Source organism: Cololabis saira, chromosome 13, assembly GCF_033807715.1.
Source record: "Cololabis saira isolate AMF1-May2022 chromosome 13, fColSai1.1, whole genome shotgun sequence".
Lineage (NCBI taxonomy): Eukaryota > Metazoa > Chordata > Actinopteri > Beloniformes > Belonidae > Cololabis > Cololabis saira.
Window position 1 is genome coordinate 21976477 of NC_084599.1, and position 12198 is coordinate 21988674.

At 37.1% G+C, this 12198-nt stretch overlaps 1 protein-coding gene across 1 annotated transcript; it reads left to right on the forward strand.

Annotated features, from left to right (window-relative positions):
- The first annotated feature begins 3267 nt into the window (after positions 1 to 3267).
- On the forward strand, positions 3268 to 7246 carry mibp (muscle-specific beta 1 integrin binding protein). The gene is made up of 8 exons (XM_061738287.1): positions 3268 to 3470; positions 4863 to 4953; positions 5351 to 5399; positions 5655 to 5829; positions 6372 to 6443; positions 6589 to 6695; positions 6780 to 6865; positions 6952 to 7246. Exons 1-7 carry the CDS (start codon positions 3445 to 3447, stop codon positions 6863 to 6865), a joined length of 606 nt encoding a protein of 201 aa, XP_061594271.1. The 5' UTR covers positions 3268 to 3444; the 3' UTR covers positions 6952 to 7246.
- The last annotated feature ends 4952 nt before the right edge of the window (positions 7247 to 12198 follow it).

Consider the following 12198-nt stretch of genomic DNA (forward strand, 5'->3'; position numbering starts at 1 on the left):
TTTGTATATATATAGAAGCCAGACAAAACTATTGCATACATTAATTAAATAAATATAAATTATGTACAAAAAATGGATTGCACACATTTTGACTCAGTTGTTATAGGTAATCAAGCACCAAAGTTATCTATAAATAGCTATCTCGGAAGTTATAGGTTATTTAGATGAATTTATATAATCAAAATCATCGTTCCATAGTGTGCAATGTTTAGCACTGTAGAGCTTGGTTGTATGGAGGCGCCGGGTTGTGAAAGAGCTTCAGTAAGGCAGTAATGCCTTGAAAAATGAGATTCTTATCACCTCAACATAACAAGAAGATTGCAACATCTATCCACTGAATTCTTCTACTTCACTGAGACTGAGATGTCCTGATGACCCAAATGCAAAGATTTATGTCAGAAAGTAAAGCGTTAGGGATGCTTTATATTGCTAAGATTCACATCTTAACCTGTGTTCTCCTCCTCATCTCACAAAGAACCCTCACACTCCTGAGTCCTGACCCACAACACTGTCTTCTTCTTCTTCTTCTCCTTTTGGTTTTTCCCTTCAGGGGTCGCCACAGCGAATCAGTTGGCTCCATCTGAGCCTTTCTTCTGCATCCTCTTCTCTTACCCCAACTACCTTCATGTCCTCTTTCACTATATCTATAAACCTCTTCTTTGGTCTTCCTCTGGGCCTCCTGCCTGGCAATTCAAAACTCAGCATCCTTCTACCAATATATTCACTATCTCTCCTCTGGACATGAACCATCTCAGTCTGGCCTCTCTGAATTCATCTCCAAAGCCTCTAACATGTGCTGTCCGTGTGATGTACTCATTCCTGATCCTATCCAATCTGGTCCCTCCTATAGAGAACCCCAGCACTGTAAGTTTGTGATTTTAAATATATAATTTTCTTTGTACTAGCACATCTGTGTAATGTTAGCTCAAGCACCAAATAACTTTGACTTAACATTTATGAGTTGTGCTCTTTAATTTGGCAATTACAGTGAAACAAAATAAACATTTTAGAATAACCTTTTTTGGCTTTAACTTATAACCGTTTACATATTTGCATATTGTATATAAATGATATATGTAATGTGTTAAAGCTTATAAATTGTGTACTGTTTGCAGATGACACCACATTGCTGTGCTCTGGAAATGATATGGAGGAGCTTCTGAATACAGTTCAACAGGAACTGAAAACCCTAAAGTGATGGTTTGATACCAATAAATTATCATTACATTTAAATAAAACAAAATTTATATTATTTGGATATCGGAAAACTAATACCGGTAATCACATAAAAATTATGATAAATGATTTTGAAATAGAAAGAGTTTATGATCATACATTTTTTGGGTGCAATTATTGACCATAAACTGTGCTGGAAGCCACATGTTGATCATTTAAAGGCAAAGGTATCTAAATCAATCGGAATATTGCACAGAACCAAGGACATCCTCACTCATGACTCCCTGAATATGTTATACGGTTGCTTCATTGTCCCATTCATCACTTATTGTATGGAAATCTGGAGAAATACATACAAAACAATCACAGACCCGATTTTTATCTCACAAAAAAGAGCCATTAGAGTTATAAACAAAGCAGGTTATCGAGAACCAACTAATAGATTATTCATAAATTCAAATGTGCTTAAATTCAGAGATTTAGTGGACCCTGAAACAGCGCAATTTATGTTCAAAATCAACAATAAAACACTTCCTGACAGTATTCAGAAGCTCTTCCAAAGCAGTTAGCCAATATGAACTCAGGGGAACATTTATATTAAGGAAAACAAAGGCAAGAACCAACGTTAAACAACGATGCGTCTCAGTGACAGGAGTTAATCTGTGGAACAGCTTGAATACAGAAATGAAAATGTGTAGCACGTTATTACAATTCAAAAGCACCTATAAATACAAAATGATTAATAAATAAAAAATAATACACATAGGCATGTACCTATGGACATGTGTATGTATGTATGTATGTATGTATGTATGTATGTATGTATGTATGTATGTATGTATGTATGTATGTATGTATGTATGTATGTATGTATGTATGTATGTATGTATGTATGTATGTATGTATGTATGTGTATGTATGTATGTGTATGTATGTATGTATGTATGTATATATATATATATATATATATATATATATATATATATATATATATAGTATGCGTGTGTGTATATATGTATGTATATGTGTAGGTATGTGTACTGTATGTACTATTGTATTATTGCTTATACAAATACTGTATGGAATGATATTTATTAATGACATTGCACTAGTTTATAAAAGCTAACATTTTTTTGTGAAAATGGTAGGCGTCATAAGCTTAGGCTTCAGTCTACACCTTTTGGTCCTTGGTTATTAGCTAAAATTGCATAAGAATTATATATATATATATATATATATATATATATATATATATATATATATATATATATATATATATATATATATATATATATACCAAATATTGTGAATAGAATATTGTGATAAGGTTCTTTATTTTCTGTAATGCAATTAAAAAAACTAAAATGTCATACATTCTGGATTCATTACAAATCAACTGAAATATTGCAAGCCTTTTATTATTTTAATATTGCTGATTATGGTTTACAGTTTAAGATTAAGATTCCCAGAATATTCAAATTTTTTGAGATAGGATATTTGAGTTTTCTTAAACTGTAAGCCATGATCAGCAATATTAAAATAATAAAAGGCTTGCAATATTTCAGTTGATTTGTAATGAATCCAGAATGTATGACATTTTTGTTTTTGTAATTGCATTACAGAAAATCCCAATATTCTAATTTTCTGAGACAGTCCTGTATATATTTTGTATAACACCGACGAATTACACCTGTACTGGGAATTGAAAGCACCAATAAACTAAACTAAACTAAAAAACAAAAAAAAAAACAGACATAGCTGCTATTTTCACGTGTCCAAACGACACCATCAATGGTAGTTTTCCACCCTCTCCCCCTGACCCCCTCACGAGGAGACCGGTGGAAACCTACGAGCTGCTGGTCTGTGACGGCCATGGATCTATTAGGTGACGGCCAGCAGCAGGTGGGGACAGATATGTTAATGTGTGAAAGTTCGCCGCTGCTGATTGGCTGGCGCCAGAGCGGGGCGGGCTGTGATTGGCTGTTGCGCGGAGGCACGTACCGAGAGGGGAAAAATGCACGAGCACGTTCAACCACGAGGAGGTCTCATGCCTGCGCTTGAGTGACGTCAGAGGGGCCGGTGTGGATAAAGCGGGGCCGGGCATGTGGGCCACTTGTTAAGCGACAAAGTAAAGAGGAGCAACGAGGAGTTTCAAATCCACAATTTGCAAGCTTTTAAAGCATTTGTGGGATTTTCCCCCCCAGAGCTTCCGTGTCTGTGACTTTTTTCCTCCGTTGGATTTGAAGACCCAGGAAACAAGAGGAAAAGATGAAATACATTATAGGAATTGGCGGGTATGTATATAATTTATTAGTAATTAAACAGCTGCTGATTTTGAAATGTTTTTTTTTTTTTGTTTGTTTTTACGTGAAATTGCAACAACTTCTGTGTAAAAGAAAGCTATGTTCAGTCTAAACTGATACAGTTGAACGTGGTAATTTATTTCTATGAGCCTGAACAGCCATAAATATGATTTTAAAAATGGGCGGGCTGGATAAAATAATGATTGTTTTCGTTCAGAATTGACCCCATCTTGTTTGTTTTTAGTAGTTATACTAATGTCCACAAGTATTATTATCAGCTGCCCGCCAGAAACCAGTTTAAAGTGACGTCCGGTGTGTGGTTTGTTGTGATGGATCGAGCGGGACATTTGAAAATGTACCGCGAGGCTGACGGTAAAGTGGAGGGAGATTTATCTGCAGCATCTACAAGTTCAAAACAGAGAGTTGGACTTTGTTGTCATCATTATTGTTCTGTCCACCACACACAAAGCTCTAATTCGTAGATCCAAACACTTTGATTTCATTCAATTTTAGATTATTTTTTTGTTTAACATAAACGGAGCATTGTTTTATTTATTGTGTTTTTAGTACATGTGTTTTTTTTTTGTTTTTTTTTTTCCTTCAACTTTATTGAAGCAAAAGACATAAGTATACACAGAATTGAGAGCAACATCAGACATATGTGTATACAACATAAACTACACAATTATACAGTCACAAATACGCCAGGGGAATTAGTCATTGACAAAGAAAAAAAAATTAAACAAATATCTTATATAGCTTACAAAGGTCATACGTTTTAACAGCTTTTTTATTTACAGAATCAGATATGGAGAATATGTATTGTTTGATATATGCGGACAGCTCCGGAGAATTCGGCTTTTTATTTAAAAATTTTGATCTGTGGATATAGAATTTAGTTAAAATAACGAGCAAATTGATCAAATAAAATTTACAGTTGAGATTCCTGTCAAATTCAATATATCCAAACAATACATTTTTCCAGCACAAATTAAATTGGGGGTAGATGTGATCTACAATAAAGCGGGACACTTTACTCCACAGTTTTTTTGTGTACAGGCAAGACCAAAATAAATGAATCAGTGTTTCATTGGGAAAGCCACAAAAAGTACAACTCACATCAATGTCTTTCTTAAGTCAGTACATGTGTGAGTGATTTCAGTAGAACGCTTATGACACACTCCTGTGCACTTATCACATTTTTTAAGTTTCTTTGTTTTAGAAGAGTGTTGCTTTTCTTTATAGCACAATACAACTAAATGTAAACAATGATCACTGAATAACATTTCTAATCCATAACATTTATTTTAATTACATTATAGTTGACAAGATGTCATTGAGTATTTTTTCACTCTGTCGTTTTCTTTATTTTTATCCCTACAGAGTCACAAATGGTGGTAAAACCACCCTGACGAATAAACTGATCAAGACGTTGCCCAACTGCTGTGTTGTGCACCAAGATGACTTCTTCAAGGTTAGTTTTAATAGTTTATTAGATAATATGTTAGTATGTGGCTTCGTTTTCCTTTGATGTGTAAGACTGTAGATGCTTCCAACATGCTTGACCTCTTTCCCCTTCAAACATTAACATATTGTAATAGTCCCAATAGGCTTTAAGTTAACCTACTTTACCTTCCTCTGCATTTCTCCTTCATTGGTTCTTAATTTTAAGTATTTACTCCTCAGCTTTATTTCTATGGCCACTCTGCTTTACATTTTTCTCAGTTCCCTTATATTTGCATTGTAAGCTTCCTTTATTTCCTACGTGCCCTTTGTTGTGTGCCTTTTTTGTTTCTCCTTGCTCACTACTTGGGTGTGTGAGTGAGATCTGTTAGGTTGCAGCAGTGTTTTATTGGTGACTGTTATTTCAGAAACCTGACCACATACATGTTGGTGAGGACGGCTTTAGACAATGGGATGGTAAGACTTCACGGAAGACTGCCATTGACTCATTGTTTGTCTCATTTTCACATACTTGTTCCTCTAATGTGACGGATTATTCTCACACATTACGTTATTGCTAAAACATGCACACCACTAATCAGTTTATATTAACCTCAAAGTAACTTTAAAAAAAAAAAACACATTCAGCACATTAGTCTTTGTTTTGAATTTACTCTAATCCTCTACCCATCCCTTTCCATTATTTTCTTTTCTCTCAATCTGGTTCCACAGTGATCACAGCTTTGGATATGGAGTCCATGACCAACACAATTAAGGGCTGGATTGAGAACCCACGAAAATTTGCTCGCTCCCATGGTGTCACCCTATCTTCTGCCTCCAATGTGGCCAACCCTGATGAGGAGACCCACATCCTGATTGTGGAGGGCTTCCTGCTTTACAATTACACGTAAGTTGTTCTTCCCTCTATATTGTATGGCTGTCCTAGTTTTAACCAACGTAGGAAACTTGACTTCGTCATGTCAGTGTACTGTATCGTACACTCTACATGCAGGGACATGTTATTTAAGGATACCAACTTGTGTTTATTTGTAAGCAGGTTTGCGCAATAAATGGGGGACATGCTGTTCTGGCTCGCACATGATATAAAACATACATATGGGAGGGGGCGGAGTTATTTCTGTCAAGTCACGTGCTAATTTTGCATGCTCATCGTCATTCATGTTCAGAGCCCCCTGAATGCAGGCATGTTGTAGATAAGGGCTTCGGGTGAAATAGGCTCTTTTTTTTTTTTTTTTAGGTTTTTTTTTTTTTTTCTCCCCCCTTTTTTTTAACGCGATTGTAGTCTGATCTGTACCCGGCGTGCTAGTATCTCTTGTCAAGCAGACTGCAGAGGTACAGATAACAGGCAGTATGAAAAGTTGTACAACTAATCTTTTTAACATGGGGAATGTGATGTGAATTTGTTCATCTTGTGCTTCCCCCCTCTAGGCCCCTGCTGGATGTTTTCAGCAAGAGCTATTACATCACGATTCCCTATGAAGAGTGCAAAAGAAGAAGAAGGTGAATTTTAACTTTTTTTCAAAACTGTTCCCACGATGTGATGCATGTTTTCTGATTTCATAGATCTTTGCAAGTTTTCAGTTTTTTTTCTTCTCATTTCCATATGCCTGTTTTTGTACGTTTTCATAATGTTTCCTCTTTTCAGTACCAGACAGTACACTGTCCCCGACCCTGCCGGGTTGTTCGATGGCCACGTGTGGCCCATGTACCTGAAGCACAGGAAAGAGATGGAGGATAGCGGCCTTGAAATTGGTATGTCGATCACTTGTTTTGCGTGGTACTCAAAATACATGTCACAATTTCCCCACTGATCAGCTGGTTAACTTTGTGTTGCAGAGTACCTGGATGGTTTGAAATCCAAAGAGGAGATGTACAACCAGGTGTATGAAGACATTCAGAACAGTCTGCTCAATCATTTATAGGTGAGCAAGCAAAGATGCAAATGTTAAATATCAGAAGTTGTAAAATTATAAAACTTAATCTAAAATCTTTTTGTTTTTTCTTACAGCAGGAAGACTTCTCTCCACTAATGTACAGACTTTGTAAATAGTATCTTTTTTTTTAATAAGGTTTTTGTATTTTTATTTTGTAAATAGAAAGAAGCAATGTTAACTTATCATTGTCTTTTAAACTTCTTTGGATGTACTATGCTGGTTTTCTTTTTTCCTTTTTTTAACAATTGATTGTGGAACTTGACATCACTAAGTTTTGTTTAACATTGACTTCGATTGGACCATTCTGTGTGCAAGTTGTATTTTCTTGCAAATAAATGCATTACATGCTGTTATGATGCAGCACATCTATCATCAGTGTTGTTACTGTCTCTGACATGCAGATGCCTGATGAATGATTGATTTGCTACATGGTTTGCTTCAACTTTTTATTCATATAAGATTAACATCACTATGCTTCAGTAACCATCCAAGAAATTCCGCATGTTTTAAATAAACCTTTTGGACATCAGTGGATGATTTGAGAAGAAATTTAGACTAAACCACCAAAGATAAAGCTTTAAATTTGTAAGTCTACACCGTGTGTGTGTGTGTGTGTGTGTGTGTGTGTGTGTGTGTGTGTGTGTGTGTGTGTGTGTGTGTGTGTGTGTGTGTGTGTGTGTGTGTGTGTGTGTGTGTGTGTGTGTGTGTGTGTGTGTGTGTGTGTGTGTGTGTGTGTGTGTGTGTGTGTGTGTGTGTGTGTGTGTGTGTGTGTGTGTGTGTGTGTGTGTGTGTGTGTGTGTGTGTGTGTGTGTGTGTGTGTGTGTGTGTGTGTGTGTGTGTGTGTGTGTGATGCATTTCCCTGGGAAGTGCCAGCACTTTACTTGATAAACTTGTTCATACATTTTGAAACAGTATGTTTTGGGCTCATTTGAGTTTTTGCCCTATAAGTGATAGCAGAATTTACGAAGTGAATGCAAACTTTGATCGTTTAAATAGGCCCTACAGTGGACTAGTGACTAGTAGGGAGTTTGGTATTGGCTCCAGCAGTCCAAGTGACCCTAGGTAGGTTTAAATGATGGATCAATTAAACTCAAGCTTGTCTCACTCACTTTAACGGGAGTAAATACTGGTAGATATTTTGCAGAAAAATTCTTTGAAGGGAAGTTGAGACATTGTGATGTGTAAAATTTTATTAATGTTTTTGGCAAAAATATTTAACATTATTGCAATACATACAGTACGCCTGCTATCAATTGTGTACGAGCCCATTCCTCTTTACTTTTGCTTAGTATGCCTTTTGTTTGGAAAACAATATTGAAAATAAGAATACAAGGACCATACACAGGATTAAATGGGTATAGAAAATTAATGGATGGATCAATACAGGAGGCTGAGAAACTATAACAGTGCAAAAGAACAACTGAATGGGGTGTAAACAGGAAACAAAAAAAGCAAGATTCAAAAGTCGGCAAACAAAAAATCTCTGCAAACAATGTCATCTGTGTATCACTAATCCTTTATCAATATTTAATTGTTTTAAATGCAACAGTTACCCGTAGTAATTTGACGTGACATCAGTAAAGAGGGAGACAGTTACTGTAAATCACCAAGGTTAGGTTAATCACTGTAGATGTCAGAGTATAGATCATTTCCTGGACCTACAACATGATTCAGCTGGTGTCAAATTAGTTTTTCTGTAATTCCGATATATAAAAAATATGAACTGAACACATTCCAGCATAGGAAAGTTTTCTTTGGATCTATTTTAGAGAGAGGAGATATTCTGTCAAAGCGTGACTTGTCTGTCTTCGAGGTGTTTCCCCACTGTAGCTCCAAAATAGTCTTCCCAACTTTGTTCCAGTAGATGCTCGGGTAGGTCACGTACTGACAGCAGGATTTAGGCTGTTAGCACTAGATTCGCTCTACATGAGGCCCGAGGCACGTGTTCATGTCACTTATGTTTCTATACATATAAATAGACCGGAATAATCTCCCATAAGGGATTATCCCATCACATCACAGAATAGTTGGCATGAACGTCATCCTATATTACCCAGCTAAGTATAGAACAGGTCACGTAAGTGTGCATATTTTAAATGTCCTCTTTTCCGGAACGGATCAATGTTAATTAATAATTTGCCTGGAAGAACTTTCTGTCATTTGGATTTTGTTACTCACATGTTCAATTATGTTACTTGTAGTTTGTAGTGCAGAGTTTCAGGCTGACTTGACTCAGTAGTTAAATAAAACCACTGATGCATTTTCCCTCACATATTTCTGATAGTATTTCTTATGGGCTACAGGTTAAACATTCTGCTATGACTAAGTCATAGGCCCCTTTGGCTGACAGCTATGCTGCAGTGACAGCCATTCGCTTCCCGTAGGTGCATTTAATCTGTCATGTGCGTGTCATATGGAAATGGGATGACAATGTGATTGTTATGACGCCCTAACAGGTGGTCGTGGACAAAATCACACTGGCCTGAACTTGTGGTGCTAAAATTGACAGCAGTATGTCTGATGACTGCAAGGACAAACATGGACCAGGAAAAACACTGCAGCTCATGGACAGATTTCAGTTTTATTTTAAAGTAAGAAATTAACCAGTTTTTTCAACAATTTTCTTAAATATTGGGATGATACACACAGAAAAGTATGCTACAAAAGAGCGCTGTGCGTGTTAAGTTCATAGTCTGCAAAAACACATCCAACTATTCATGTTTTACTACGCACAAGCAAGGCTGTGTTTTACTGGGAAACAGTGGCTGCAGTATCCCAACCTGCTTTACAGTGAAAACAAACCCTGTCTAGACATTTTACTGGACAAACCTGGTCTATTTACTTTGCAATTTCCTTGGATCATCACAAAAACCACAAAACACTTCCAACATTAGTTAATCCCATATTTGAATCACTGCACTAAGGATGCCTATTTTCTGTTTTTATGATCTTACTGCTCAGTTGTTCCTTAGAGGGTTTGCATCTGTACACATATGGAGACCACTGCCTTCAAGCTCATCTCATTTATGTTACCGCTGGGCAGCTTATACCGCCCGGTAACAGCGATAAAACCTGCCGCTAATCTGGTGCCACCTTCACGGATGTTCAACATGTGGTGCATGTAAGTAAAGGTCTTAGTTTGAATTATGTGTGTCTATAAATTGGAGAGTGGTTTGTTATGCAAGGAGAGACTGCATGTCAAAAAGGAGAAATTAGTCACACTGTCTGGGCCAGTTGAACCTCTGCCCTGACATTATCTCCCACGAGTTGCACAGATTCTCCAATGGTTTCTTTTTTCTGTTTCTCACTGGAGGAGTCATGGATTGCTAGATGGCTGTGTTTTCTTGCTGAGGTGTGTGGGGTATTAAGAAGGAGTTACAGTTATTAAAGTTTTGATGCACACTGATTTCTTCCACCCCTCAGCGTGCTGGTGGTTTTTGCCACTGTTCGCTCTGGGCTGCAAGCTACCTGTCAGTCTGCACGTCGAGGCAGCCTGGCTGAGCAGAACAAAACAAAGGCAGAGGTAAGAGCTCGTCACGTACTTAAGAACAGACACAAACCATGTTTATCATGAGGGTCCGAAGGAAATAAGGTCTGGACGTTTTCTGCAGATCCTTCAAGACTGCACACACTGTCTGAAAACAATAAAGGGTTTGAGTTTTGAAGCAGTAGTCATTTTTAACTCTATGCAGACTATGAAGGGCACTAACTTCAATCATTCAGAAAAAAGGTGTGCCATGCCTCACATTAAATTGCTCGTATATATAGAATAAAAAGAAATAATTTCAGTTATAAACACCAAATCATATAATCCTGAACTTTATAAAATGCGTTGAAGGGTAGGCCCAGGATTGTAGTTCATACTTTTGTGTGCAAAACTCCCTTTTAATTTGATGTTGTTGGGCTTTTTGGGCATTTTTTTCTGGAGCATTCAGGTGTTTGTTAAGTGATGGTCTTAGAGACACAGGTATTGCTATTGTAAATCTGGGAATTGTCATAAGAGATTTCCAAACAATTCCGAGTTCAACATTAAATAATGAGTATGATTACTCACAAGTGGAAAGAAATAAAGAGACCTGACAATCTTCATAGAGGTGGACATCAAACATAGGTTATCCACTGTGCAATGCTTAAAGAATTACACATAAATCAAACACTAATAAATCCCAGTTGGGAAAGGAATGAACAGGTATGGTTTGGTTCAGAGGCTTGCCAAGAAAAGGCCTTTTTTTGTCCAAAGAGGACATTGTAGCATGTTGGGCATTTCAAAACTGCATCTGAACAAACCACCAAACTTCTGGAACAATGAATTGTGGACAGAAGGGACTGGAGTGCAATTGTTTAGCCATAATGTCAAGCATGATTTTGGGTGAAAACCAAACACATTTTGTTTTTCATCAGAAACACTTGATACTTAGTGAAACGCATCATGGTGGAGAGGCAATGGTCTGGGCTTGTTTCGCAGTCAGCAGCATGAACTCCTTCATATACCAGAGTATTCAAGAGACAAATGTGAGGGTATCTGTTTGAAAGCTAAAGCATGGTGCACATTTGGTCCTGCAACAGGCAAATTACCCAAAGCACACCTGCAAATCTTCACCACTATGCCTGAAAAGGGATAAGAAGGTTTTGAATAGGCTAGTAAAACACCAGTCCTCAAACCAAAGGAAATGCCCAGGTAGATCTTTAAAAATGCTGTGCATTTAGTGAATGTCCGAAAACTTCAGCCTGAAGCAATGTTGGGAAGAATATTTCCTCCACAATCATGTGAGAGACTGATGAAGTCACACAGGAAACGACCACTCCAAGTTATTGCTGCTGATGCTAATGCTGCTGTACAACCTATTGAATCATGGGGGTACTAAGTACCATGGGGATACCCACTACAATCAGATGATTTGCATTATGTTTTATATGCAAAATAGATAAATACAAATAAAAACACACGATTACAGGAGGAGGTACTGACTACAAGGGTTGCTCCTTCTTGGTCCAGTTACATAGCAGTTGCTGACAACTAGACCTTAGTAACCAATCTGCGATCAATATATATGTATTTATTTATTTAAACTTTTGTTTACTAATTACATTTTAAAGTACACTACATAACTCATTATGGGGATGAGTTTAATTTTTGGATGACTGTATTTAAAAAAAAAATCCCATATCAGCCGCAACAGTCTGTGTGTGATGATCCACTGCCACCATGTGGTGAAATGATCCGTCCGCAGTGTGTCCTGTTGGCACTGTTGGTGCTTGTTTTAAATTCTGCTTAGGAAAAGTATTGAATTCTCAGTATTAGGATTTCTATATTTGGGCGA

Coding starts and splice junctions, on each gene's coding strand:
- mibp (XM_061738287.1), top strand. CDS start 3,445: ATGAAATACATTATAGGAATTGGCGG. Junction 3,471..4,862: donor TACATTATAGGAATTGGCGG/GTATGTATATAA, acceptor TTATCCCTACAG/AGTCACAAATGGTGGTAAAA. Junction 6,696..6,779: donor GGATAGCGGCCTTGAAATTG/GTATGTCGATCA, acceptor TTTGTGTTGCAG/AGTACCTGGATGGTTTGAAA.